The sequence below is a fragment of the Chlorella variabilis genome (assembly GCF_000147415.1).
Source record: "Chlorella variabilis unplaced genomic scaffold CHLNCscaffold_1, whole genome shotgun sequence".
NCBI classification, from domain to species: Eukaryota; Viridiplantae; Chlorophyta; class Trebouxiophyceae; order Chlorellales; family Chlorellaceae; genus Chlorella; species Chlorella variabilis.
In genome coordinates this window covers 504,736-531,738 of record NW_005435087.1, presented here as the reverse complement: position 1 = coordinate 531,738, position 27,003 = coordinate 504,736, and the positions used below count along the sequence as shown (strand labels likewise).

At 66.7% G+C, this 27,003-nt stretch overlaps 9 protein-coding genes across 9 annotated transcripts in view; 6 read left to right on the top strand and 3 right to left on the bottom strand.

Annotated features, from left to right (window-relative positions):
• Positions 1–3,052: 3,052 nt before the first annotated feature.
• On the top strand, positions 3,053–5,334 carry CHLNCDRAFT_133017 (hypothetical protein; the record flags this gene model as incomplete). The annotated part of the gene is made up of 8 exons (XM_005851983.1): positions 3,053–3,092; positions 3,323–3,501; positions 3,740–3,867; positions 4,009–4,091; positions 4,221–4,381; positions 4,563–4,705; positions 4,943–5,065; positions 5,241–5,334. 8 exons carry the CDS (start codon positions 3,053–3,055, stop codon positions 5,332–5,334), a joined length of 951 nt encoding a protein of 316 aa, XP_005852045.1.
• A 215-nt stretch (positions 5,335–5,549) lies between these two features.
• On the bottom strand, positions 5,550–7,426 carry CHLNCDRAFT_56464 (hypothetical protein; the record flags this gene model as incomplete). Its single annotated transcript, XM_005851644.1, has 5 exons — positions 5,550–6,032; positions 6,218–6,524; positions 6,701–6,771; positions 6,950–7,176; positions 7,320–7,426. The coding sequence occupies 5 exons, from the start codon at positions 7,424–7,426 to the stop codon at positions 5,881–5,883; spliced, it is 864 nt and encodes a 287-aa protein (XP_005851706.1). The 3' UTR covers positions 5,550–5,880.
• Positions 7,427–8,282: 856 nt separating this feature from the next.
• CHLNCDRAFT_133015 (hypothetical protein) lies at positions 8,283–9,446 on the top strand (the record flags this gene model as incomplete). The annotated part of the gene is made up of 5 exons (XM_005851982.1): positions 8,283–8,441; positions 8,554–8,659; positions 8,875–8,963; positions 9,039–9,098; positions 9,261–9,446. 5 exons carry the CDS (start codon positions 8,283–8,285, stop codon positions 9,444–9,446), a joined length of 600 nt encoding a protein of 199 aa, XP_005852044.1.
• Positions 9,447–9,898: 452 nt separating this feature from the next.
• CHLNCDRAFT_133014 (hypothetical protein) lies at positions 9,899–11,257 on the top strand (the record flags this gene model as incomplete). Its single annotated transcript, XM_005851981.1, has 5 exons — positions 9,899–10,142; positions 10,284–10,400; positions 10,634–10,758; positions 10,937–11,018; positions 11,193–11,257. 5 exons carry the CDS (start codon positions 9,899–9,901, stop codon positions 11,255–11,257), a joined length of 633 nt encoding a protein of 210 aa, XP_005852043.1.
• A 510-nt stretch (positions 11,258–11,767) lies between these two features.
• CHLNCDRAFT_133013 (hypothetical protein) lies at positions 11,768–17,497 on the bottom strand (the record flags this gene model as incomplete). The annotated part of the gene is made up of 11 exons (XM_005851643.1): positions 11,768–12,266; positions 12,476–12,672; positions 12,867–13,072; positions 13,347–13,457; positions 13,764–13,919; positions 14,071–14,167; positions 14,502–14,869; positions 14,993–15,351; positions 15,520–15,617; positions 15,717–17,157; positions 17,250–17,497. The coding sequence occupies 11 exons, from the start codon at positions 17,495–17,497 to the stop codon at positions 11,768–11,770; spliced, it is 3,780 nt and encodes a 1,259-aa protein (XP_005851705.1).
• A 207-nt stretch (positions 17,498–17,704) lies between these two features.
• Positions 17,705–21,466, top strand: CHLNCDRAFT_133012 (hypothetical protein; the record flags this gene model as incomplete). Its single annotated transcript, XM_005851980.1, has 12 exons — positions 17,705–17,831; positions 18,067–18,253; positions 18,376–18,449; positions 18,687–18,768; positions 19,089–19,206; positions 19,375–19,475; positions 19,779–19,847; positions 20,022–20,075; positions 20,348–20,445; positions 20,704–20,774; positions 20,946–21,008; positions 21,365–21,466. 12 exons carry the CDS (start codon positions 17,705–17,707, stop codon positions 21,464–21,466), a joined length of 1,146 nt encoding a protein of 381 aa, XP_005852042.1.
• A 371-nt stretch (positions 21,467–21,837) lies between these two features.
• On the bottom strand, positions 21,838–23,439 carry CHLNCDRAFT_133011 (hypothetical protein; the record flags this gene model as incomplete). Its single annotated transcript, XM_005851642.1, has 3 exons — positions 21,838–22,238; positions 22,363–23,013; positions 23,433–23,439. 3 exons carry the CDS (start codon positions 23,437–23,439, stop codon positions 21,838–21,840), a joined length of 1,059 nt encoding a protein of 352 aa, XP_005851704.1.
• A 675-nt stretch (positions 23,440–24,114) lies between these two features.
• On the top strand, positions 24,115–25,329 carry CHLNCDRAFT_133010 (expressed protein; the record flags this gene model as incomplete). The annotated part of the gene is made up of 5 exons (XM_005851979.1): positions 24,115–24,229; positions 24,276–24,403; positions 24,605–24,721; positions 24,867–25,040; positions 25,207–25,329. 5 exons carry the CDS (start codon positions 24,115–24,117, stop codon positions 25,327–25,329), a joined length of 657 nt encoding a protein of 218 aa, XP_005852041.1.
• A 1,225-nt stretch (positions 25,330–26,554) lies between these two features.
• The window catches only part of CHLNCDRAFT_133009 (expressed protein), a gene marked incomplete at both ends in the record, with an annotated part of 2,008 nt that continues 1,559 nt past the window's right edge, over positions 26,555–27,003 (top strand). The window contains one exon of the mRNA XM_005851978.1: positions 26,555–26,827. Coding sequence (XP_005852040.1) covers positions 26,555–26,827 — 273 coding nt within the window. The remainder of the gene's footprint in view (positions 26,828–27,003) is intronic.

The following is a 27,003-nucleotide window of genomic DNA, read 5'->3' as shown; positions in this document are numbered from 1 at the left end:
CCTCCTCCCAGTGCAGCCTGCTGTACCGTACCGGCAGGAGGCGCATCTCAGAGTGCGGGGAGCAGAAGTGCTATGTAGAGGTGCGGCTGGGCGGCACAGTCCTTGGAGCCCTGGGCTGGGTGCAATCCACGACAGCATGCGGCACGGCTCCAGCCATCCCAATCGGGGCGCCGGTGTCGCCCCAACTGGACACAGCCACTTGCCAGCAGAGTGAGTTCTGCTGTGCCGGGCTTGCGTGGCTGGCTGGTTAGCGTGGCTGGCTGGCCAAGGGAAGCGGAGGAGCTGTCGGCTCCGCGCCTGCAGCACCAGCATGGGGCGGCGCCATGCACTGCAGCAACAAGTCTGGTGCCTAGCCAGAACCTTGCATTGCCTTGACCTGCCTTTTCTTGCCTGCCACGGCAACCCTGCTCGCTCGCCGCTCGCCACCTGCCCGCAGAATGCTCCCTGGGCAGCACGTGCAAGACCGACACCAGCGCAGCCAGCACCGGGCTGCGCCAGATCGTGAGCTCTGCCTCCATCGCCCTCCGCTCACAGCCCTGCCTGACGGGCACCCAAGACCCCGCGCTTCCCAGCCTGGCCAAGTGCAGCTGGGTGAGAGTCACGGGGCGGCGTCGGGTCAGCAACTGCGGGGAGAGCTGGTGCTATGCAGAAGTCGAGACGCTCACCGGCACAGCCGGCTGGGCGCGCGTGAGCAATAACTGCTCAGCCGCCGCCGCGGCCGCCAACCAGCTCAGGCTGCAGCCTGCCGCCTTACCACAGCTGGACACCGCAACCTGCGCCAGCAGTAAGTTGCCGCTGGGCTTGCGCACGCTCGCCTGCTCACCTTGTCCGTGCCGCCTGCCATCACCTGTTGTTGCCTGTCGGACTGCTGGCAAGTGTTCAGCACGTGAATGCCTATCTCCCATCATGCTCCCAGCAGCTGCATGCCCCGCACCGCCATCTCACCTTGTCCTCCCGCTCTCCCCCCCGCCTCCTGCTTGTCTGCCCCTTGCTGCAGCCTGCCCCAGCTGTACTGTCACCACTCTCCCCACCAGCGACAGCAAGCTGCGCCTCGTCAACACAACCGCCAGCCTCATTGCCTACAAGGGCGCCTGCGCCAGCGTTGCCCGGGCCGGGACCACCCTGGATGCAACAGCGATCTTCACAGTGGACAAGCAGACCTGCATCAAGGTGACGGGCAGGCGGCGGCTGAGCAGCTGCGGAGAGGCATCCACATGCTACGTTGAAGTGTTCAAGCCCGGCTCCACCACTGCAAAGGGCTGGATCCGATACAGCCGGTGCGGCAACGGCGGGGTCACGCTGAGGACGCTGGCAGAGTCAGCCACGTGTCTAACTAGTGGAACTGGCTGAGGCCTGCTGTCAGGGCTTGGATGGTGGCAGCAAATGTGGGGATCCGTCCTGACCTCTGCTCAAGCTCCCATGCCGTCCTTTGTTCCATGTAAAGGTAAAGGTGGGGAAGAGCCTCCACAAGCTTCACTTCCCGGTTTTAACGTCTAGCTTTAGACCATTATTTGATCTGCCCGACGCGCCAAGTGCAGTACCCCCCACTAGTAGTGAATGGGTCCCGGGGAGGCCTGTGCCGAAGTTTTGGCGATTCTATTAGGCGTTCCCGAAGGAATTGGCTTGGATTGGCGCTGAGCCGGTCAGCTATGCCGCGTTTGTCCTCACAAAGTTTCGACATGGGAGGAATCGAACCTGTGCCCTCTCGGAGGGTTTAGACACTAGCTCCAGCGCCTTCAAAGAAGGCCTTTCTTAGCCGCGGCCTAAAAGGTAAAGGTGGGGAAGAGCCTCCACAGGCTTAACTTCCCGGTTTTAACGTCTAGCTTTAGACCATTATTTGATCTGCCCGACGCGCCAAGTGCAGTACCCCTCACTAGTAGTGAATGGGTCCCGGGGAGGCCTGTGCCGAAGCCTTGGCGATTCTATTAGGCGTTCCCGAAGGAATTGGCTTGGATTGGCGCTGAGCCGGTCAGCTATGCCGCGCTTGTCCTCACAAAGTTTCGACATGGGAGGAATCGAACCTGTGCCCTCTCGGAGGGTTTAGACACTAGCTCCAGCGCCTTCAAAGAAGGCCTTTCTTAGCCGCGGCCTCAAAGGTAAAGGTGGGGAAGAGCCTCCACAAGCTTCACTTCCCGGTTTTAACGTCTAGCTTTAGACCATTATTTGATCTGCCCGACGCGCCAAGTGCAGTACCCCCCACTAGTAGTGAATGGGTCCCGGGGAGGCCTGTGCCGAAGCCTTGGCGATTCTATTAGGCGTTCCCGAAGGAATTGGCTTGGATTGGCGCTGAGCCGGTCAGCTATGCCGCGCTTGTCCTCACAAAGTTTCGACATGGGAGGAATCGAACCTGTGCCCTCTCGGAGGGTTTAGACACTAGCTCCAGCGCCTTCAAAGAAGGCCTTTCTTAGCCGCGGCCTATGTGCTTTTCTTTGGCCATTTTTTGTCAGACTTCCTTGGCGCCATGTTGAGGACGCCTATTTTTGACCTCACGTCACGGCTTCTGCGTCCCCCTCATTTTGTGTGTTCATCTGACGTCTGTCTTATCTAGCGATCTCTTGCAAAAGGTTGCCCTGGCACCGCACGGCTCTGCCCCGACACATCTCTCCGCCCACCAGCAGAGAGGGGACCGCGGCTGTACTGACGGCTTGACTGCAAGCACCGCCCGGCCGAGCCGCTCCTCCCGGCTGCTGCTTCTGCCCCACCTGCCTGCCCAGGAGAACACTATACTCTAGCTCAATCAACTGAGCGGGTGAACATCATGGAGTAGATGTGCCTGCCTAACTTGCAACCCGTGGTAGCTACTCACACAAACAGTCCAGACAGCCGCCTTGCGCGATTGCCGCAGTGCAAGACCGGGTCATGCCAAAGCTTCATAGCACTGCAAACTGGCACCCATGTACCACTGCTGTAAGAACAAGATGCAAACTAGAGGGCGGCAGCGCAGGACAGGCTCACCCCGCCTGTGGCAGCGGCTCACCACAGCGCGCGTAGCGGCGCCTCCCAGGAAGTGCTAAAGTCCCGATGGCTGAGCCCGGCTGCTATATGGTCACAAATGGCATCTCTATCCTGCCTCGCCAAGGCCTGCCCCGCCGGTAAATGGGGCGCACAGGCGGCTGGCGCACCGGGGTGCCGTGCCAGGCCTCCGCTTGCTGGCAGCCATCCCAGTGCAAGGAGGCGACGCAGATCGGCGGGCAGGCTCCAGCCTTGCGCGGCAGGTAGGGCTGCGCTGCCGCCGCCCTGGCGCCGCTGCTGCCGCCGCCACTGCCTGCTGCCCCTCCTGCCTGCCGGCCGTCCTATGGCCACGCCCCACTTTTGCATGCAGCTGCTGGGGATGCAGCATGGGAGGGAGACGTGTGCCGCTACCGCAAGACCCACCAGCACACGGTAGATGCCCCGGCCGGGGCGCCGCCCATCGTGCTGCTGCCCGGGTTTGGGAACAACACTCTGGACTACACAGCTCCCTTTGGGGACGAGGAGGCCGGCATTGCTGCGGCTCTTCAGGTGAGGGCGCTCGCGGCATCGACAAAGCGGCTTGCACCCAGCATCCTTCCCAAGCCACCCCCGCCAGACATGCCGCCTTCCGCCTGTCCGTACCGCACGCTGAGCTGCCGCCAACACGCTTTGCTCGCCGCGCCTCTGCGCCCCCCAACACCCACACACGCACACACACCACCACCACCAGCATCACGCCCACATACACACACACCCTACCCTTGCTCCTGCCACGGCCCTGTCGCAGCGGCGGGGGTTCCGCGTCTATGTGCTGCCGCTCACTCGCCAGGACTGGTTCAAGGTGGGGCGCTCCATCTTCACCCTCGGCTTCTGGGCCAGCCCGCCCACCCTCACAACACACCCTGGCTACACGTGGTGAGAGCCCGTGCCGGCAGGCCTGGTTGCCAGGGCTGCTCTCGGCTTCCTTCTGCGTGTGTGTGCACAGCAGCCGCCTGCTGCACTGCCCTGCTCCCCAGGTTCCCCCTCCATGCATGAGCCACTACAGCCTGCCTGCAGGTACCTTGAGCGGGTGAAAGATTTGGTGGATCGGGCACGGATGGAGACCGGCGCGGAGCAAGTCGACCTGCTGGCACACAGCGGTGGGTAGCGCAAGGCGCCGTTTCTTGGTCGATGTGTTCCTGCATGCCAGCTGTCTGTGCTTGCCCGCCTGCCGAGCTGGCTTGCATGCGCACCCGCTTACGCCGCGGCTCTGCTGTGCTGGCTTGCAGCCGGCGGCTGGCTGGGGCGGGCCTTCATCGGGCAGGAGCAGTACAAGGACGGCGCCAGCCTCTCGGCCGACACGCTGGGCAGCGGCGACCTGGAACCGCACCCCGCCGTGCGTGCCCTGGTCACGCTGGGCACGCCGCACTCTGCGCCGCCGCCGGACAAGGTGCGGCGCCTCTGGCTGCTGCTGCGTGGCATCATGCATGCGTGCGTCACACAAGGGCGGGCGGATCCTGAGCGCACGTGGGGAGAGCCTTCTGATGTCAACAGGCACATGGAGATCTGGCTCTCTGTCCGTGGAGTCGGTGGCATCAGCAGCCCTTTACAGAAAGACTCCTGAACCGCAGATCAAGGACATGACTGGCGGGGCGCTGACCTGGACCAACTCCATGTGGCCCGGCGCTTTCTTCGCGGACCAAGGCGTCAAGTATGTGTGTGTGGCGGGGCGCGCGGTGCGAGGCAACAAGGAGGCCGACCGGCGCACGCTCAGGTGTGGGTTGGTCGGGCTGGCAGGCCGATTGGCTGGCTGGAGCGAGGTTTGGCTTGGGCCGCGGGGAGACTGGCCCCTCCTCACACATGCCACCACCACCGCCACCACTCACATACGCACCTCCACCCCTTCCTTCCTTCCTTCCTTCCTTCCTTCCTTCCTTCCTTCCTTCCTTCCTTCCTTCCTTCCTTCCTTCCTTCCTTCCTTCCTTCCTTCCTTCCGCATGCCGGCCTGCAGCGGGTACAGCCACGGCTCGTACGAGCAGGTGTGCGGCGAGGGCCACGAGGTGGAGGGGGATGCGGTGGTGCCGCTGTGCAGCGCGCTGCTGGACGGGGCGGAGCATGTGGTGCTGGATGGCGTGTTCCACAGGCAAGCCGAGCGCATGCCGCCAGCTCAGCCTGCTGCGATGCCCCCCCGCAAGACCTTTGCCTGAGCAGGTGCCAGTGTGTGCGCTTGGGAAAGTAGGGAGCGGGAGTCAAAGATCGACGAAGGGCAGCCACACCATGCCTGGTTTGATTCCCTCCCTGCGCTGCAGCATGAGCCGCATCCGCACCTTCAACGAGCCAGCGGATGTGCCCTGGTATGGGAGTGAAGCTGTGCTGGACGCGTGGCTGCACCACCTGGCCTGATGGCCCTCTGCAAACACCACAGCTGCCTATAGGCCCCACCTGCTTCAGTGCACCCCACTGTCTTCCCGTTCACCTCTGATGCTTGCTTGTCTGCTCTTCAGACTCTGCATCTGCCCCTGATATGGCCCAGGCAGGCCATGCATGCAATGTGCCTGCATTCAGGCGCGTCTATTCCTCCGTCACTGTGATGATATCCGTTGCGCCGGGGTTTCTTTGCTAGCATTGATTACTGCTCTCAGATGGATTGTATGTACGGTACTGATTTGTGAGGAAGCACATCAGACAACGAGTGGTACAGGACCCAATCAACAGGAGTGGGGCGTGCAAATGCGCGAGCGACAAGAGAGGATTGGTTCAAGCAAGAGGTGATCATATTCAGTGGAGTCCATTGGAGCGAGCGTGTTGTACAATTCTGAAGAGGGGCGGGTGCACGGCAGTCGGGTTTCAGTTTGGCAAAGGGCAGGTGAACCGAGGGAAAAAGCTGAAGGCGGTTTGAGATGTGGAAACAAGACGGTGTGTTGAAACAGGGATAGAGAGCGCACCGGCTCACATCTTGAACAGGTTCTGACTGATTGGCTGGACGCTCTCCGTCATCCAGCAGCCCTGGCAGCCCTCGTCCTGCTGCAGCCGCAGCGTCCAGCTGTACACTGCCCCCTGAGTGACACCCAGCTCGGCAGTGGGGATGTTGGAACGCACTCCTGCAAGGCATGGCAGCGGCAGGCAGCTCCAACGAGATGTGAAAACCAAACTGTGGGCGCCCTGGGGCGCTGGACGCACCGCCAGCAGGAAAGGCTGGGCGTGCAGACGCCAAGCATGCCGTTGTATACTGTCCTGCTGCTGATGCTCGCCGCCGGCGCACTCGCTTGCACGCCCCCCCACTCACCCACAATCAGCAGCGTCAGGTCTGGCTGCATCTGCACGGTGCGCAGCAGGTCTGCCGACAGGTGGCGCAGCAGCGGGCGGTACAGCGGCGCCTGCAGCATCTGCGCAAAGCGCTCCACGGGCCCCGTGGCGCGCCGGTTGCCGGGGCTGGCAAAGCGGAAGATGCGGCCGGCGCCCCCTTCCTGCAGCGCCGCCAGCTGGGCTTGGACCACGGCCTCGGGTCCCCAGCACGGCTCGGGCTTGGCGGGGAGGTCCCCGGGGTGTGCAGGCTCGCCCGTGATGCCCTTGAGGAACCACCGCTTCACCACCTGCAGCGCAGAGCGGCGGCGGCGCATGTGGCAGCGCCCAGACTGCAAGTCGGCGCCTTTGGCTTCGCTCAGCTACTGGCCGGCTGGTGCCGCGCGTCCATGGCTGGGCTGATGTGCAGCAGCAAGGCAGAGGCTGACGCACAGCAGCAAGGTGGCAGGCCGGATCTAGGCCTCACCTGCAGGCCTCGGTACTTGGGAACCAGCGCCTCCTCCAGCTGCATGTCGAACGTTAGCATCATCTCCTCCCCTGCAGAACAGCCAGACATCAGGCCAGGCAGTCAGCCCGAACCGCACTCGTCAGCACACAGTACAGCAGCGAGCAGCCAGGCAGCAGGCAGCACCACAACTTGCAACCTTGGCGCCCAGGGGCCACGGGGCCACGCGCACACACACGCGGCCAGGGCATGCCGCCGCAGCACCCGCACCCGACTGCGTGGCGACCTCGTACCGCTGCAGAAACCGGTCGGGCGCCAGCTTGAGGCTGCTGAGCGCCGTGGCTGACCTGGGTGCGGCGTTGAGCACCCCCCGAGCGCTATAGGCATCCAGGACCAGGTCTGACGGCTGCGCCAGTGCCACCAGCTCGTCAAACGACAGAGACTGGCCCGGGTCATCCTGCTGCTGCGTGATGGCCGCCTCCCCGGCCTGCTCCTTGCTGCGGGGATGCAGACATGGGCGGGCACATTCGGGTGAGGGTACATGGAGCAAAGCGGATTCCCAGCAGCAGTAATCCTGACGGCAGCGGAGGACACCCCCCTCAGGAGATTAAGAAATCGGCAGGCAGCAACAGCCGCTCACAGCTTTGCGGCCTTGCGCTCCAGCAGCCGATCGATCACCGCCTCTGGCAGGTATTCTACCACGCTGTCCAGATCGGAGCTGTGCTGGCGGGCGAGGAAAAGGGCCATGCAGCGCTGCACCGTGGCAAAGGCAGCCTCGGCGCTCTCCTCCTGGCTGGCGGGGCCCGCGCTGTCGCCGCTGCTGCCCTGGCTGCCGGCGCCCGGTGCCGATGCAGCTGACACCCACGATGGCCGCCGCCGCCGGCTGCCATGGCCGCCCGGGCTGCTGCTGCTCGTGCCCGCGCTGGCCGCTGATGCTGCTGCCACCCACAAAGGCCGCCGCAGCTGGCTGGCTGGACTGCCTGAGCTGCTGCCGCCGCAGGCCGCAGCCGCCACTGTCACCAACGGCGCGGCGCCGCGCCGAGAGGTGGTGGGCTGCTGAAAGCGGCCTGCCGCGCCTCGGCTGCATGCTCCGCGTCTCGTTGTGCAAGCCGCAGCGCGGCAGGGGTTCAGGGCAGCGTGTTTTTGTGGGGTTGTCATCTCTTGGCGAAACCCCAGGTGCTGGAACACTACTTGTGATCGACTTTTGAATTGGAGCTCTCCATACAGCAGCGACACGGGCCACAGAGCTTCAAAACAGCGCCCCCAGCAATACTTCCGTTCCCGGTACAGACATTGGTGGGAGAAATGCCTTTGGGGCCTGTTGCCCATCGACTCTCCGTGCATCAAGACCTCACCAGTGAGCCTGCAGGCGAGTTCAGGCCACCCTCCTTGCCATCGATCAGCCGATCACCACTGTTCGCGCCTCCCCTGCGCTTGGACTTGCCCCTGCAGCCGCCGCAGATGCTGCGCACAGCATGCAATCGCTCCCCGATGCGGGCAGCGCTCCCCTCTCCACCCGCTGCCGCCACCCGCCGCAGTTCACCGCTCGCCTCCTGCCCTGTGCGCTTTGATGTGCAGCCCTCCCCAACCGTGCGTCCCTGCCATGGAGGAGGTGCAGCGCCAGCTGAGCGATGTGCGCGACCAGCTGGGCGGGGCGCTGGAGTTTGTGATGGATGATCTGCGCCAGAAGTGGCGGGAGCTGAGCGGCGGCCCCTCGGTCAGCGAGGGCCTCAAGCAGTTCTTTCATGCAGTTGACTGGTCGGTGAGTGGCAGCTGCCGCACGCTGGGGGTCAATCTCCCGTGCCACTAGGGGCGGGCCCAAGGCTGGCGTTCGGTAAACCCTAAACCCTAAACCGGACCCCCCTGGCCTGCAGGAGCGGTGGATCCAGGGTCTGATGGCCTTCCACCTGCTGCTGCTCATCCTGGTACTGCTGTACCGCCGCTTCCCCGTGGTGCACGCTGCCATCTTCCTGGGCACGAGTGAGCGCCTGTGCCGCCGGCTGCTGCCCCTCATGCTGGCTGCCGCTGGCCGCTGGCTGCCGCTGCTGTCACTCCTGGGAGCGCCCTCTGTGTTCCCTGTGTGCCTCCTCAGCGCTGCTGCTGCTGCGAATACAGCTGCTGGCTTGGCCCCTGCATGAGCGAGCGAGGTGTGGCGGTGCTCACAGTCCCCACCTCCCATCTGTCTACCCCTGCAGTGCCGCTCATCTACTTTGCGGAGCGCATCAACGGCCTGGCGGCGCGCCATTGGCGCAGCTTCGCCAAGCAGAACTATTTTGATTCGCAGGTGGGCCTGGGCAGGGCTGCCTCTCGACACGCCTGTTGCTGTCGCCTTGTTCCTCAACGGCCGCCCCTGCTGCAGGGGATCTTCACGTCTGCCATGCTGTCGGCGCCGCTCCTGCTCATCATGTTTGTCATCCTGGTGTGTGACTGCGTGCCTGCCTGCCTGCCTGCCTGCGTGCTGCTGCGGAGTCGTCGGTGCATGTGGGCTGCCCTTCCCTGCCTGGGTTGCTGCCTGCACACGAGCAGGGTGTGTGTACAGCTGTGCCACTCCTCAATGCACAGCTGTACTGCCTGACTGCAGGTCAACTACCTCGTGTCTACCTCTGTGCTGCTGGTGAAGATGAAGAGGAAAGAGCTGGAGGTCAAGGCACGGCAGCAGCACCGCGCCGCTGCTGCGGCAGGCGGCGGCGGCTCCCAGACCGCGGGGCAGGGCGCCAAGCAGGCGGCGGCTGCAGGCGGCGCGACGGATGCCAAAAAGGAGCGCTGATCGCGCTGCAGCAGCAGGGGTGGCGGGCCAGGCGGCAGCTTGCCGCCGCGCCAGCCTTTCGGGCGCACTTTTGCAGTAACAATCACCGGTGCAGCCCTGGAGTCTGTGCAATTGTTCTGTATGCAATCCAGCGTGAGGAGAGGGCACAGGCAGGCTTGGCAGTGGGGAGCCAAATCCTCCGTGGCGCACCGCACGCACGGCGCGCTTTGCATGGCCAATCGGGATGAGTTCGACCACTGGCGCGGCGTTGTATTTCGTCGAATCGGATATCATCGACACCTTCTGACTGCAGCTGCGTGAAGCAGGCAAACCCGTTGGGTTTTCGGCACATGGCGTTGGCTCTCCGCCTCGCACAACGCGCATTCATTCTATCCAGGAGCGGCACAGCAGCCGCAGGGAAGCAGCTAGATCGATCCGCCGCCGCCGCGGTCGGCGCCTACCTCCGAAGCAGCATGAGGACGGCGGCAGCCGGCGGCGGCCGCGGCGTGGCCGACCAGGCGCACCCGCCGCCGCCGGCACCCGCGGCGGGAGCGGTGGTGCTGCCGGAGGCAGAGCCGGAGGTGCAGCAGGCAGGCAAGGTGCACGTCTATCCAGACGAGCCTCGAGTGGGCGTGGGGGTGGTCGTACTGCGGCAGCTGCCCCCCGACCGGCAGCCGGAGGTGCTGCTCATTCGCCGCGCCAAGGAGCCCGCCAAAGGTACGCTGTGCTGTGGGATCTGGGGCATGCAGCGCATGCCTGTGCAGTACTTGCTGCAGCTCATTGCCTGCGAGTGATGCGCAGCATCCCGCCTGTACCACCGGCTACTCGCCGCCGACAGCACACCCCATACGCCTGCAGGCCTCTGGTGCTTCCCCGGGGGCAGCCTGGAGCTGGGTGAGACGCTGGTGGACTGCGCGGTGCGGGAGACGCTGGAGGAGACGGGGCTGCGCCTCAGGAGCGCGCCCATCCCCGAAGGTGAGCAAGCGAACCACCGTCACGCTTGGCCACTGTTTCAAGACAGCCGCTCACCTGCCGACACCAGCTTCACCTGGGCCTGCCATGGGGGCGCTCTGCGCACCTCCGCCCCAGCCGCTACCTGCCGCAACCAGTACGCGCAGTCCTGTGCACACACGCCCTCCTGCAGTATCCACACCAGTATCTACACCAGTATCCACAGTTATATCAGTACCATGTGCCCCCTCCTGCAGGCGAGCTGTACAGCGACTGCCTAGACTTCCCCTCCCCAATCGCCGCCGCCGACTCGCTGACGCGCGACGACGGCGGCCGCCTGCTCTACCACTACGCCATTATCAACCTGGCCGCAGTGCCCGAGGTGGGTGCTGGGGCGCTGCGGGGCGGCACGGGAGCGGCTGGGAGGAGCCGGGTGGAAGCTGGTCGGGCCGGGCTCGCTGCCGGCTGCCGGTGGGGCCCCGTGTGGGGCAGTGCCCTTGTGGCTGGGTGTGATGTGGCATGCAGCCCACCCCCCGGCACCTGCCTGCCGCCCGCTGCAGGACCCGCACCAGGCGCCGGAGCCTGCCGACGACGTGGATGGCGCTCAGTGGTTCCCCGTCTCCCAGTTGCGTGGCCTGCCAGGTGCGCCGCGGCCCTGCTGCCTGGCGCTAGCCCTGGCCCTGGCGCTGCTGCCTGCTTCCGCACGGGGTGCGGCAGCTCAGGGAGCGGCGGCCGGCCTGCATGCGGCCATGGCAAGCTTGCGGCCGTGGCAAGCTTGCGGCCGTAGCAAGCAGCGCTGCCAGCGCCCTGCTGCAGATTTGGTGGTACATTGCGACCGCGTGGCGGAGCGGGCGGTGAAGCATTACGCCATCCGGCACTGAGGTGCCTGCCTGGCCAGCCTGCGCTACATGCGGGGGGCACCCCTTGTTGCTGTTGTTGTGTACAGTACCCGTGCCTACCTGCTCAGCCACCATTCTCGGCTCGCACTTGCAGCACTGCTCCTCCTCTCACTTGCTTCTACCCCCATGCCCCAACTTTGCCTGCCACGGCTGCATCGTGTGTTCAGGCGATGCATCTGTGTATACAGCCAGGTAAATCCAGTCAAGGCAAGTGATGAAGCAAGGCAGGCGGGCAGCTTAGTGCAGTGGAAACAAGCGCAGTGAGGTCAGGGGCGAGGGCAGCGGCAAGGGGTGGGTGATGAAATGGCAGGTACAGTCGCTGTCGCTCTCAAGGGGGCAGAACAGCAAGCGCTGTGCATGCTGTGCACGTTGCGCAAGCTGCGCTGATCGATGGCAAGGATTGGCAAGGTTGGCAAGGGTTTTTGATGGCTTGGGCCGCATTGTGCCAAGCGAGGTGCTCACACTGAGGGTGCTCACACTGCCCTCAGGTGCTCACACTGCTGAGGTGGAGGCGCTGTGGTCCTCATACCCCAGCACAGGCTCCTGGCTGTCTGTGCGGCGGTGCGCCGGCGCGGTGCGCGACCCCATGCGCCGCGGCAGGTCGGCGATCGCGCTCCACGCCTGCTGCATGGGGCTGCCTGGGTCGCTGGCCCCGGTGGAAAGCACCGGCGCGGAGCCGGGCCGGGCCGCCATCTCCACATCCACATCCTCCCCGCCATGCAGCCTCGCCGCTGGCGCCACCTCGTGCGCCTGGCCCTGCCACGAATCTGTCGCCTTCCTGCTGCTCCCCAGGCTGCCTGCCCCGTTGGCCGCGGCCGCGGCGCCGCCCGTCAGTGCCGCCGCCACGCGCGGCGCGGGGTGCGGCAGCAGGCTGACCAGGCGCCGGTTGTCGGCGGTGGCGATGTCGTAGCGCCGGTAGGTCCAGGTGCGGAAGAAGTGGAAGGCAACCAGCGGGACCACATAGCAGGCCACGGTGACGTCGACAGTGTAGCTGCAGGGGCAGCAGGGGGGCGGGAGGCGGGCGGGCTGGTGAGCGGCGGGCAGGCTGGCGTGGGAAGGGGCCCAGACGAGGGGGACGGGGTTTAGGGTTTAATCCCAGGGGCGAGCGGGAGCGGCACGAGGGGCGCCCGGCGACCTCCCGCCGCCAGCAGGTGCCGCCGCCGAGCCCGCCCCACACCACACACGCCCCGCGGCGCTCACTGCTTGCGGCTGGCGATGATGCACAGGGCTGTGGCGGCTGCGTAGGCAAAGGCATAGAGCTTGAAGGCCAGGTACCGCCCCATGTAGCAGTAGAACCAGGCAAAGGTGAGGAGGAAGGTGAGGTGGGAGGAGAAGATGAGGTCGCCGCAGCCCTTGCTGGCCTGGCGCCCCACATTCACGATGATCACCCGCCACCACTGCGGGCAGGAAGACGGAGAGGCAGAGAGGCAGGAGAGGCCGTGGGCAGGGGAGGGGTCGGCAGGAGAGGGCGGTGGGCTGGGATGCGAATTGCCGGGTGGGCTGTACGACCCCTGGCCAGTCAGAGGCATCTCCTCCCCTCCCCTGGCCCTCCTGCACCCCTGCCCAGCCCACCCCTTCTCCCCCAGCGCACCACGGGCCACAGCACGTTGGAGGTGGGCTCGGGGGCGCGGCAGTGGGGTGCGGGGGCGGGCAGCTGGGTGGACAGGAAGGACAGGATGCGCAGGACTTGGCACGACACCAGCACCACCAGCACCCGCTTCAGCACCACAGACGCGCTGAAGGTCTTGCGCCGCGTCACAAAGGGGCTCAGCAGCCAGAGGAAGAACTGCGCAAAGCCTGCGGCACGCCAGGAGGCGTGCCGGGGCGGCGGCTGTGAGCGGCAGCGGCGGGGCGCCAGCCGGCAGGCCGCAGCGGGGCACTGCCTGCACGAGAGCTGCATGGCCAGGTGCCAGGCAGGCAGGCAGGCAGGCAGGCAGGTGCCCGCGCCCTGCATACCGCGCCACACCACACCACTAGACCCCCACAAAGGCTCTCCTGCGAGTACAACAGCACCTCACCGCAGTACATAAGCACCGCAGTACAGCAGCACAACAGTACAGCAGCGCCTCACCGCAGTACACCAGCACCTCCGACACCGCATCCACATCTAGGTAGGGCAGCGCCTCGAACCCCAGGTCGTGCAGCGTGGTGTCGGGCTCCGGCAGCGGCTCGTGCATGTAGTCTGCGGGTCAACAGAGGCAGCGGGGCAGAGGTGGTGGGTGCAGGTGGGTAGGTGGTGGGTGCAGGGGAGGAGGAGGTGGTGGGTGCAGGCAAGAGACATCGCAACTTGCAGCAGCGGCAGCGACTGTGCATGCAGTTTGCCGGTCAACAGAGGCACGGTTGCATCCGACTGTCGGGTGCAGAGGCAGCGCAGCACCACACGGCAGCAGCTCGTGCGGCAGGGGGGGCATGCACAGCAGCCGCGGCGCAGGCGGCGCGCTGTCTGCGCCGCTGCTGCGAGGCTGCCGGCTGCTCGCAGCCTGCTCACATGCCATGCCGGTGAATATGGCGTGGATGTATTGGAAGACGAGGCAGGGGATGATCACCCACAGGCGCGGCTTCAGCAGGGGCCAGTCGGCTTTCAGCTCGGCCACAAAGCGGCGCCACAGCATGCGGCAGTGGAAGCCCAGCCTGCGGAACCAGCCTGCGGGCGAGCGGCCGGTGATCAAGGAGAGAGAGGCAGGTGGTGTGCGCTTGCAGCGTGCTTTGAGCTGCAGAGAGGGTGGCCGAGGCGGGAACAGGCGACGGCGGTGGGGTGGCAGCACAAGCCGCCGGTGGTGCCGGCGGCAGCGCACCGTGCGGCGGCTGCTCGGCTACGCCTAGGTCCAGGGCTCCGCTGCTAAGCAGCTGTTGACCAAACGAGTTGTCACGGCCTGGCAGCCACGTCTGGGGCTCGAGCCATTCAAGCAACGCTCGCCACGCTTTCCTCATGCTCCGTCACGCACACCGTCTCGAATACCAATAAGGGCAGCGCAGACACCAGCGAAGGTGATGGCGGACCGGCGGCTGGAGGCTGAAGGCAGCTGAAGAGACAACTGGGTAGAATGCGTGCTACAGGGCTGCCAGAGTGCGGAGTGAACCGCTAGGAGAGCGAAAAATGGATGGCCGCAAACGTTGAAGAAGGATGAGCACATGCATCAGCTGGCGACAGCACGCATGAATCCGGCGCCGCATCCGCTCAAACGCCCAGCCCTGCTCGCAGCAGCTGGGCTGCATGCAGGGCCACCGCGTAATCATACAGCCGCATGTCGAGCTGGTTCCGCTGCCGCAGGCGCTGCAGCAGCTGGGGCGGCAGCTCGGCGGTGGCATTGCTGTCGTGACGCGACCCCGCACGTGCCGCCTCCCACCCGACCTCCCGCCACCCAAACAGGCGCTGCATCAGAGCCATGCTGCTGCGTGGTGCCTCCAGCAGAAGCACGGCTGCAAAGTAGTGCAGGCGGCGCTTCGCCAGCAGGAGGTCAGCTTCGGTCAGCTTGCGGCGCTGGTACAGAGCGGTACGTCCCACCAGCTCACGAGTCATCCAGTTGGCGGGGTAAGCCTCCAGCCACTGCTCCAGCGAGGCGCTGGCGGGCGCAGAGTAAGCGCGGCACTCAGCTGCACACCAGCGCGGTTTGCGGGAGAGGTGAGAAGTGGGGCTGGGAGCTTGGGGGACACCACCCAGCATGCCAACGACACAGTGGGGCAGGATCGATGCAGCCCATGCCCCACCAGCCCCACCTGGCGCCTGCGGCATGCGTTCCACCATGAGCCGCCACCAGCGGTAGCTGGAAAGCACGCGGTCCAGCGGCGAGCGCAGCATGGTGACCCAGGCCATCGGCGCATCCAGCGGCACCGCATCGGGCAGCGGGCCCTCGCTGGCCACAAAGGTGAGCGGGCGGAAGTGGTGGGGCAGGGCGCGCAGCTGCGCGGGCGTGAGGAAGCCCAGCCAGCAGGCAGCGCCCAGCCAGTGGTGCGCGTGCAGCGTGCGCCCACCGTTGCTGCCATCAGCGTGCGCAATGACCCCGCCACCGCGGCTGCCCAAAGCAGGAGCGAGGCCGTCGCCCACAGCAGGGTGAGGACCAAGAAATGCCTCGTACCTGCAACCAGGTAGCAACAGCGAGCAGTGCAGTAGCGTCCGGCAGTATCAGCCTAGCAGCAGAGTTCCCAGGCTTGGGCAGATACCACAACACTGGTAATCAGTGTATCCCAGCAAATAGGCTGCCACGCACTCAGTGCTGCCGGCTGCAGGCTGCCGGGCGACTCACGGCACACAGTTGGTGTCCCAGTCGGTGCGCCCAGGCAGCAGCGCCGACTCTGCCGCCATGTTGCGCTTTGCCAGCTGGCACAGCGTGCTGCCGCCGGCCTGCAGCAGGCAGGGCCATTGCTCCTGAGCCTGAGCACATTACTCCATACGCCGCTCTTCGCAGTTGCTGGTTGGCTGCTCAGCCTGAGAGGAGCTCACCTTGTGTACGTGCTTGAACAGGAGGGTTCCGTTGCCATCACGCACGGCCGCCACCGCTGCGTCTCGCACCGCCTGGACCTTCTGCATGCAGGCTTCGTCGCTCAGCCCCGCCCATCCTGTGGCCGCCATATCCTGCTCCACACACCAGCTGCCGAGCAGCTCGCCTGGCTGCTGTGCCAGGGCCGAGCCGGCAGTACCCGCTGCAGCAGCCAGGTCGGCTCTGCTATGCCCAGCGGAGCCTTCTCTGCTACTTTCATCAGCCGCCGCGAGGGAGGGGGTTCCGCAGGCCGCCTCCTCAAGGTCCTGATAGTACGGGGTGCGCCGCAGCGCCTCACACAGCTCCTGCAGCACCAGCGCCAGCAGCAGCAGCAGCGCCAGCATCAGCAGCAGCCCCCATGCCAGCGAGAGATCACAGGTGGCTCCCTCACTGCCTGCAGTGTGGTCTGCCAGGCCGATGCGCTGCAGCGCCGCCACCGGGCGCCATCCTCCTGCTGCCAGCCAGGTGGTTGCCCTTGCCTGGTAGTTGGACACCCATGCGTGCACCTCGTCAGGCCCCGCCTTGCGATACTTGTCAGACAGGCGCACGTGGGCGCCGGCGTGGGGCGCGCCCACAAACGCCGCCGCCCGCCGCGCCTGGCCCAGGGGGTCTGCCAGGAAGTCTTCATACCAGACGGTGATGGTGGGGCGGCGGCAGGCCGCAGCCGCTTCCCGCAGGGCCGCATTCACGGCGTCGGCATACTCCAGCCAGTCCCGCAGCTTGGTGATGTTTATGGGCAGCTTGGCGCCGTCGGCGAGGCCTCCAGCCTGGAGCAGCGGGCCTGCCTGCCCCTGCTGCCGCCGCCCAGTATGTTGCTGCTGGGTTGGCTGCAGCTCTGCCATGCTGCCTGCGGCAGCTGTCGCCGCCTGCACCGCCGCTGCTGCCGCTGCCGCCTTGCCGCGCCCCGAGAACTGATGGATGCCCAACTCGCGGGCCTTGTACCAGGAAAGGGCCTCCTTGAGCCGGTTGCGCCGCAGCGTCAGCACCACCCTCACATCGTATCGCTCCAGCAGCGCACGCAGGGCCGCCGGGCTCAGCCCGGATGCGGCGGTGTGCATGCGGCTGCCCACGGTGCTGTTGCCGGCGCCGCTGCCGCTGCTGTTGCCGTCGCCGCCAGTGCCGCCATCCAGAATGTAGGGCCGCATCTTGAAGCCCGCCACCGTCTTGCCGGCCAGCTGGGCGAACTGCTGCACCTGCGCGCGGTCGACCCGCTTGCCGCGCAGCAGCTCCTGGCGCCAGGCGCCGAAGCGCGCGGCGTCGGCCGGGAAGGTGAATGCCGCTTCCATGAAGGCGATCTTCTGGGCGGCGGTAAGGCCGGGGTAGTCTAGAGGCTCAAAGCCAGGGATGAAGACTGCTGGGTCAGAGGCCAGGCTGTCCGCCAGCGCACTGGAGCCCTGGTGCCCGCTGCAAGGTGAAAGGGTGGCAGGCAGCACGGTTGCTAGGGAGATGCAGCACGCCCGAGCAGCCTGCTGCGGGAGCCAGCCACAGGCTTCTACCTGAAGAAAATGAGGAAGCGGTGCTCGGGCTGCTGCCGCCTGGCTCCCGTGCCCGCCGCCGGCGAGCGGGAGCGGTCGGAGGCGGAGGCGCCGGCATAGCCGCGCCGCACGTCGGCCTCCACCGGCTGCGTGTCTCCGATGATGCGCCAAGTGGCGAGGCTGGCGAGGGCAGCAGAGAGCAGCAGCAACACGCGGGTCGGGCTCCATGGAGGGTGGCTGCTCGGCTGCCGGGCCTGGTGCCGGGCCATCCTCTTGGGTCTCGGCGAGGGCATTTCATACCGGGATGGAAGGGTGCAATTCAGGCAGGGCAAAGCCACCCTTCGCCCCATGCAGCGCGCTCTTCCACTTCCTCCACTGCCCGAGTCGGGCTGCTGCCATCGTCATCCCTGACGGTTGTTGCCTCTCCCCAGTGCACTGGATCGCCCTCTGCAGCCTGCCTGAGCCCGACGATCGCCATGGCGCCCAAGAAGCGGCCCGCCGATTCAGAAGAGGACAGCGACTATGCGGAGGATGTGGTGTCCAGCGAGGAGAGCGGCAGCGATTACGATGAGGAGGAGGAGAAGCCCAAGCCCAAGCGGAAGGGTGATCCACGACGCCGCCGCTGCTCACAGCCCTGCTGCGAGGTTGCGTCGGCGTTTGGGGCCGTGGGAGGTTGCACCGGGATCAGCGCGCGTACCCATGGCACCGCCTCCCTCGCCGACGGCGATGGTGGCGGCGGTCTGGCGACGGCAGCAAAGTCGGATTCAACCGTGTGGCAGGGCCCACTGCGAGCCCCTGAATCCTTGGCATCCCTGCCTCTGCTGTGGACCACATGCAGTGGCCCCCAAGGCCCCCCCAAAGAAGACTCCCACGCCAGCCAAGAAGAAGAAAGCGGTGGCCGCGGACGAGGCGGGTGGCAGCGGCAGCAAGCCCACGCCCAAGCGGGGCAAGGCCCCCAAGCCGCCCACCGAGGTGACCACCCTGGACGACGGCTGGACCCTGCACCCGCCCTTCTTCATCTACAAGTGAGAGAGGGCACAGCTCGGGGGATGCCCGGGCCCGCTGCGTGCCTGGTCCACACCACCACCCACACCTCCTTGCCACCAGCACCCACACCCCACCACCACCTACACCTCCTTGCCCGCAGGCTGAACCCCGCCGCGCAGGGCGGCGATAAGATTGCGGCATTTGACCTTGACGGCACGCTGGTGGGCACCAAGAGTGGGCGCGACTTTTCACCCACGCCAGGCAAGCCCCCAGAGCCATCTCCTGCACCACCCGCCCTGCTCGTTGGCAGGCGGACCGCTGCGCTTCGCTCGGCGCGGCCGCAGCAGCTTGCCTGGCAGCGCCCTCCTGCCAGTATCCGATGCACTGCCGTTGCCTCAGAACCGAGCGTCTTGCCTCCCCTGTTGCCTCTGCCTCACCCCTCCCTCTGCTGCCCTACCCCATCCACCACAGATGACTGGAAGTGGTTCAACAAGGCGGTGCCCAGCGTGCTGCAGGAGCTGCACGAGGACGGCTACCAGCTGGTGATCTTCAGGTACCGCATGTACCGCTTGCACTGCACGCACATCTGCATGCGCTGCCGCCTGCACCTGCTGTGTGTGCCGCCTGCGCCCCCTGCGTTGACGGCTCCATCTACCCCGCTGCGCTGCTGGGGCATGCCGGCTCGGGCCAAGCCCTGCCGTCCCAAGCCGCTGCAAGCCTGCCAGCCTTCTCCAGCGTCATGCTCCACGCCTTGCCTCCCCTCTCCCCCTGCCCGCTTGCCTCCCCTCTCCCGCTGCCCCTGCCCCTGGCAAATCCCACGCACGCCTGCCTGCTGCCTCCCTCCCTGCCCCTGCCCCCTGCCCCTGCCCGCAGCAACCAGGGCGGCATCAAGGGCGCGCTGTCGGGCAAGGCCAGCGAGAATGTGCGGGGGCGGGTGGACAACGTACTGGCGGCGCTGAGCAAGAAGGCCAAGAAGGAGATACCGGTGCAGGTGGGTTGCGATGTTGTGGTGTGTGTCCTGTCGTGTGTGCGTATTGTGCTTGTGGGAAGGTGTTGTTACCTGGCGTGTCAATCAATCAATCAATTATCAGCCCAACACCGCCCTGCCCCACCGCCTCCGCCCCCGCCTCCGCCCCGCTGCCGCCCCACCCCTGCCCAGGTGTTCATCGCCACAAAGGACGACGAGCACCGCAAGCCCGGCACCGGCATGTGGGACTTCTTCGTCCAGCACGCCAACGCGGGGGTGGCCCCGAGCAAGGCGTGAGTGCGGCGGCGGGCGCGATCCTTGTGGGCGTGCGATCGTGTGGCGTGTGTGTGGCGTGCCTGGGGCGGGGGGTGGGCGGGTGGGAAGGCTGGGACAACACACGGCCGGTGAGGGAAGGGGATGCTGTCCCAGCGACAAACCAAGGCCCGAGGCGCCCCGATCAGGCAGCGCCTCTCTCGGTGAACCATGCGGGGAGCGCCCGCGTCCGTGCGGCGCCGGTCGGACAGTTTCCGCTGCCGAGCGGCTGCACTCAAGCCTCCTCCCTGCCTGCCCTTTGCGTGCTGCCCGGCCCCCTGCAGCGCCAGCTTCTATGTGGGCGACGCGGCGGGGCGCCCCACCGACATCAACAGCGGCGCCAGCTCAGACAAGTGGGTCCCTGCTGCCGTGCGCACCTGTGTTTCACCTGGCTGCGTGGCTGCTCCACCCACGGCTGCTGGTCGCCGCCTGCAGCTGCTGCGCATGGCGCCGCGCAGCACAGCCTTGCCTGTGCCGCCCACGGCTGTGTGTCGCGCCGCCTGCCCCCCGGCTGCCCCCGGCTGCAGGGACTTTGCGGCGGCCATCGGCCTCCAGTTCAGCTTGCCTGAGGATAAGTTCGGGTGCGGGCCCGGCGCCTCCCCGGCAGCTGCCTCCTCAGCAGGCCTGCTGCCCCCCGCGGCAGCGGCTGCGGCCGAGGCAGCGGGTATGCGGCAGCAGCGCCACCGGCCGCAGCGGCGTTGCTTGGCGGCGCCCGCTGCTGCTGCTTGCTGCCGCCGCCGTGCTGGGCGGCGGTGCACGGCGGCAGCGCAGGGACATGCTGCTGCCAGACCCATTCCCCACAGCCAACGCAACCCTGCACCTGTGCGCCACCCATCCTTCGGGGCCCTTGCAGGGAGGGGGAGCTCAAGAAGGGCGTCGCGACCGGGGAGAGCAGCGGCAAGAACACCGCCATGGCCGCGGCCTTTCGCCAGCTGGTCGACCTCTGCAAGGGTGGGGCCCCACGCCGCCTTCCGCAGTACCGTGCCCTGCGGTACCGTCCCACGCAGTGCCGCCCTGCATGGCTCGGGGCGCTGCTTCGCTGCGGTTGCTGTCCCTGCCGCCGAGCAGCCCTGATCCTGCTGGCGACCCCCGTCCCTCCCCGCTGGCGGCCTAGACCCCATGCTGTGCTGCACCTCCACCGTGCCTGCTGCGCTGCCAAGCCCGCAGTCCATGCCAGCCCCTGCCCTGCCGCACCTCCCCGTCCCGTAGGCGAGCCCTTCAAGGCCGGCGCCTTCAAGAAGGTTGCCGACATCATTGACGCACACCCAACGGTCATCACAGTGAGTATGGAGCTGCCTGCCTGCCCGCCAGCCAGCCTGCCTGCATGCATGCATGCATGCATGCATGCGCGGCACCCTGCCCGCCTGCCCACCATGTGTGGCGGGCTGCCAGCCGCCCACCCGCCCTGCCTGCCTGCCTCGGCCTCGGCCTCTGCACCTGCCTGCCTGCAGTCTGCCAAGGACCTCAGCGCCGTCAAGGGCGTGGGCAAGAGCTCCCTGGCAAAGATCACTGAGGTGGGCAGCAGGGTGGGGTGGTGGTGTTGCGTGGTGTGGTGTGGTGTGGGGTGCACGGCGCTGGCTGGCCCGCAGGGGTGGTGGGGTGGGGTGGCGGTTGGTGTCGGGTGGGGTGCCGGGCAATGGCGCGCTGGCCCGGCTGGCCCGCTGGCTGACCCGCTGGTGCCTTGGAGGCGGCTCCCCGGTGCTGCGGTGGCAGCGTTGCTTTCTGCTGGCGAGGGCGTGGGCGGCGTGACCTGCGCCCCTCCGCCCCAGCCTGCACCCTGCAGCACTCGCACTCGGCTGGCGCTGCCCCTGATCCTGGTGTGCCTGCCCGCTGTCCCGCCTGCTGTCCCTGTGGGCCCCACCCCCTGCAGTTCCTTGAGACCGGCACACTTGCAGCTCTTCAGGAGGCTGGCATAGAGGCGGGGGTGACGCGCCTGGACAAGGCTGCAGAGGTGGGGCTCAAGTTCATCTGAGGGGCGCGCTGGCGCCGCGCTGAGCTGGCACCTGCTGAGCTGGCACCCTTGCCGAGTGTGAGCAACTGCCACCAACACATCTGTCGACTGTGGAGGAAGTGCACTTCTTTCTAGGGCCCACCGCGGGTTGTTCCCCTGCCGGGCCAGGCATCCTGCCGCTGGTTGCTGGGAGGATCCCAGTGCAGCGCATGTGAGAGCATCCAGCACCCGCACGAGCAGCGCCTCTGCCTAAATGCATGAGTTTATCTTTCATTCTGATGTACCCCTTTTCACATGAGCGACAGAGGGATTAGATTGTCATGCACAGACACAAGCGGGGCCGGCGTGCTGCGGGAAAGAAGGCAAGGCAGTGTAGCTGATCGATGGCCCGGCTACTTCCCCGCGACCACAAACACTGCCCACCGGTCCTGCCCCTCGTCCACGCTCGTCTCAAAGTCGCACTGCACCGCCACCTCCTCCGGGGTGGGCTCTGCCGCCGATGCCTCGCCGCCGCCGCTGCCGCCGCCGCCGCCGCCGCCGCCGATGCCGTGGCTGGCGACAATGTGCGCCGCGATGCGCGCCCGGCTGGTGACCTCCCGCAGCCGCGGCCAGCCCGCGGCCCGCAGCAGGGCGGCCAGCGCTGGGCGGCGGTCGGCGGCGGGAAACTTGCTGTGCCAGGTGGCGACCAGCTCAGGTGGGAAGGGTGCATAGGTGGCTGCGCCCTGCCCAATCAGCTCGACGAGGTCGGTGGTAGACTGGTGCAGGATGATGCAGCTGCCGGCAGGCGACATGCCTGCAGCGGCAGCCGTGGCGGCGAGGGCGGTCGGCGTGGCAGGGGTGGGGAGCCGGCAGCGGAAACTAAACCGAAGCACAGGTGGCCATGCATGTTGGGTGAGGCCTTTCCAGTGAGCCCGCACCTGCCATCTCCTGAAGCAGCACAGTGGCCTGCTTGGGCGTGAGGTACATGAGCAGCCCCTCCAGCACCCACACCGTGGGCCGCCGCCTGTCCAGCCCCGCCGCCACCAGCTGCGCCGACCACCCCGGCTGGCACAGGTCGCCTGCCAGCCCTGCCCAGGAGGCGGCCCGCAGCGGGTGGGCTGCCGGCTGGGAGGCCTCCAGCCCTGCGCCCAGCTGCTGCAGGAGCTCCCGCTTCGCCGCCGCCACCTGAGGAAGGTCCAGCTCAAACCAGCGCACTCCGGGTGGCAGGCGCAGGCGCCAGGGCCGGGAGTCGTAGCCCGCTCCCAGCACCACCACCTGCCGCGGCTGCTGGCCGGGCCGCGCCGCGGGAGCGGCCAGCGCAGCCGCCAGCTGCTGGTCAAACCAGCACACCCGGGCGGCGACATTGGAGAAGCGGTAGCGGCGCTGCGCTGGCGCGCGCGAGCTTGCTGGCCCCTCGCCCGCTGCTGCCGCGTCCTCGCCCGCTGCCGCCGCCGCCGCCGCGCCGGCGGGCTGCGGGAAGGGCTGCGCCAGCTGCAGCGCCTGGTGCACGGCGTCGCTGCCGGCCAGGGCTGCCGCAAAGGGGTCGACAAACAGTGGGCGGGGCTCGACCGACTCGAGGGCCCGCCATGCTGCAGCAGCAGAGACTCAACACAACTTACGGTGCAGGAGGGGCAGAGGGGACTTCCAGGTAAAATGACAGAGAGGCGGATTTCTTCAGGGTAATAAAATGGCAGATGCATTGCTTAAACCATACTGTAAGCCTCGAAAGCAGGCAAGCAAGCAACTGCAGAGGCAGCCGTGCTGAGGCGGCGCGACGGGCGGCGAGCGGGTAGGCAGCAGGCGGCAGCAGGCGCGTTGTGCGCATCGGTTTCCGACCTGCAATGAGCCGGCCGGATGAGGAGATGGGGTCTGGAGGCGCGCCTCGTTTCCTCCTCAGCACTCTGCCTATGCATACACCCAACCCCAAGGATAGGAGCCCTGTGAGCAGCGCAGCGGCGGTGCTAGGAGCCATCTTGCACAGCAGTGGGCTGCGGTGGGCGCTGTTGACTGATCATGAGGCGGCCCGCCACCGCCCGGCCGCCCGGCGCCCTCAGCGCGCCCCCACCGGGCACTTTGCCTCTGAACCAGATGGCGGCTCGGCCCGCAGCCCGCCGCAATATTCGATCACGTTGTCGGTAAGTGTCGGGTCCAAGTTGAACAGGTGTCGGGGGCGGCGGCCAACTGGCGGCGGCGGCGACAGGTGGCGCACACATCCACTGGCACATATAAAGCACGTTTCGGCAGCGGGTCTATAATTCGACACCCGGCGCTCAGCGGTCCTCACCCCTCAAGAAATCACAAGGCTCTGGCGATCTCAGTGTGAAGGTGTGCCCTGCTGCTGGAACACTGCACATGTCATGCCCATGCGCGGCCCCCCGCCCTTGGCGCGCATGATCCAGCACCCAGCATAGTTGGCTGTGAGCTTTGCGAGGGTATCTAGCCCCTGCAGCGACCGGGCAGCCCCGCCGAGGCGGTACTTTGTGCCCTGGTGGTCGCCCCGCTAGCCAGTGTTTGCTTGCCTCAGTGCCCCGTGCACCCTGGCAGAAGTGCAGGCTGCGCCCCGCGGGGTACTGGCCGCGGGCTCCTGCACGCAATGCCGCCGCGCCCTCGGCCCGCCGCTGACGCCTGCATGACGCCGCTCCCTGCCCTCCCTGCAGGCTCCCCCCACCCGAGCACACCCCCTGGCCACCATGACTAGCCCCCGCGCCCTCGCCCTGGCACTCTGCCTGACGCTGGCCGCCGCCGGCAGCGCCGCCGCGCCTCACCCCATCTTCTCCTGCGCCGACCTGCCGGCCAAATGGGGCAGTGACTCTGGACAATCGGGCCAACGGCCCTGGAACCGACCGTCCAGGCGACCCCAGCGAGAAGTTCTGGTCCGAGGTTACTCCCGCTTCTCCTCCCCGCTACGCCTCCGACCCATCGGCCACCCGCCCCCCGGGCTGTTCCAACTGGACTCCGGACGCCTACGGCTGCCAGCAGGTGGGCCGGGGCCGGTGGGCCAGCGCTGCAGGGCTGCAGGGCGGCCTGCCTGCCTTGCCCTGCCCTGCCCCACAGCTGCATTGCATGCGCGCGCCGCAGCGCGGCAGACCGCTTGCCCGCGCCTGCATGCTCGCCCACCACCTCTGCCGCTCGTCCCCTCACCCCTATGTGCCCCTGCTCCCGCCCCCGCCCTACCTGCAGACCGCCGGCCGGGGCACGAACTATGCCCTCCAGGTCAACTTCACCTGCACCTCCCCCGAGAGCGAGCTCACGCTGGGCATGACGGTGGATGTGAACACCTATGAGCAGTACATCAATGTGAGTAGCTCTACTGCCCTGCCCGCCAACGAGGCTGGAGCCTGCTCTGCCGCAGCCGGCGTGCTGGTGGCTGCCGTTGGATCTGATGACATGATTGTCCCCCGACGCGCCACCCCCTCCTGCTGCCTCCTGCCTTGCTCTGCAGGTCGATGATCTGGATGTTGAATTCCTGGCCGTGAACGGAGATATTGTGATGGGCAACCTGGATGAGCATGAGTGGTATGACGCGAACGACTCGATCTGGGGTGACGTCCACCACCATGATGACCATGATGACGATGATGATGATGACGATGACTTCAACAACGCATCCAGCAGCGTGAGTGGGCTGGGGCGGCTGCATCGGTGTGGAGGCAGGTGGTGCGGGGCGCGGCGCTGGAGGCAGCGGCGGTGCATGGGCGGCTGCTTGCCGGCTGGCTGGCGATGGTTGCAGTTCGTTCAATGGCTGCCCGCTCACTCCTAGCTTTCATCCCTGCCCTCTGCAGTACTGGCAGAACGTCGGCGCGGGCTTTGCTGCCGCGGGCAAGGCCGCGGGCGAGAAGGCGGCGGCGGCGGGGGAGGCCATCGGCCAGTCGTTCGAGAACATGTTTGGCCGCAAGCTCAAGTGATGCCCTCCTTGGGGATCTGAACTCAAGTGCCACACGCGGGCGGTGTGGGTCATGCGCCGCATTTTGATCGAAGAAGAGAACTGCTCTGGGCCGCCTTGCCTGCCGTGTGGGATCGTGACCGACCACACACACGTTTTGTTTGACAACGCCTTGACCTGCCAGACTCCGTCTTGTTTTCCCACCCTTATTCCCAGCCAAGCCCCACTATCAGCCTCTGCCGTATGCCAGATACAAACACTGATTGCCCACACCCCCTACTCTTCCATGCACCTGCCGCCAACATACTCCTTCTTCTATTCCGATCCAGAACCTTTGACAAACTACGAACTCATGCACATACCCCTTTAAACTCAGCGTCTCATCCTGAAGGATGCAGCATGTCGGCGCAACTGCTTCTCCCTGCTGTGCACGCCGTGGGCGCCGCTCTGGTGCAATGGCGTCAGAAAGCAACTGAACATCGAGGCTCGTTTGTAAAGCCTGCCTGCTCCGGTGAGGTATGATCCATCGGATGCCGCCTCATGTGGGTGCACAGCTCCCAGGCCAGCTGACCATGGTCAAGGCGGCAGCGCTCCGCGCCACCTGGGAGGGAGGGGGCAGTGGTGGGGACGGGGGCGCCTGACCCGCCGGAGGGGTGTGCGCTGTCCACTGCACCTCCTTCAACATTTGTGCACTGTGGAATGGATGCACTTCGGGAGGAAACCTGCCCCGCTCTCATCCAGCTGGCACCCCGCGCCCAGGGGTCACATCGCAGCCCCCTCCGGTAAGCCTGTCGCGATCAGGCTGGTTGTTGCTCTTTGCTTCGTCCATCCAACACTAGGGAAGCAGCCCGGCCCCCTCCGGTAAGCCTTGGGTGTGCACTGATACCATCAGAGCGGGCAGCCTGCCGTTTGCCTGCCGGCCAGGCTCCACGCCGCATGCTTCTGGCACTGTCATGCGAGGGCGGGTGCTGGCTGTCGGGGGGCGGCTGTCGGCTGCACGCGGGGGCTGCTGAGCGTCCCACATGCCACCCTGCCTGCGCCCAGCACAGACCGACAGGGCGTGTCGGGAGCAGGGTGTGGTGATGGGCATGCAAAACCATGTTGGGGGTCGGTGCCTGGTCGCCCACTCCCCACCAGGCCGCGCGCGTCTCTGCCATGGGGTGTCTGCCCCCACACTCTTGTTCGCCCAGCCCGCTCAACCCAATTCCCACGGCACTTGCAGGCTCCTCTCGCCCTCCCTAGCCATGATGTCCCGCGCCCTCGCCCTGGCGGTCTGCCTGGCGGCCGTCGCCGGCGCCGCCGCCCAGACCTTCTCCTGCGCCTCGCTGCCGCCCAACTGGGGCAGCGACCAGGACAACAACGACAACGGGCCCTGGACCGACCTGACCAGCGACCCCAGCGCCGCCGTGATCTCCCAGATCTGGAACACCTTCACTTCCCGCTACGGCTCCAAGGCCATCCCCAACTGGACCACCTGCAGCGCCAGCGAGATGACCAACTCCTCGGTCGGCTGCCAGCAGGTGGGCGCGCCCGCAGCGGCGGCGCGGCGGCTGCATAGTGCCCGGCGCGGCTCTGGGGCGCGGGCGCCTGCCCCGCAACCGCCCCAGCGGGCGCCTCTGCCCACTCCGTGCCGTACCAGCAAGCTGGCTTCGGTGCCTCCCCAGCCGGTAACCTTTCCTGGCCACCCACCAACCGG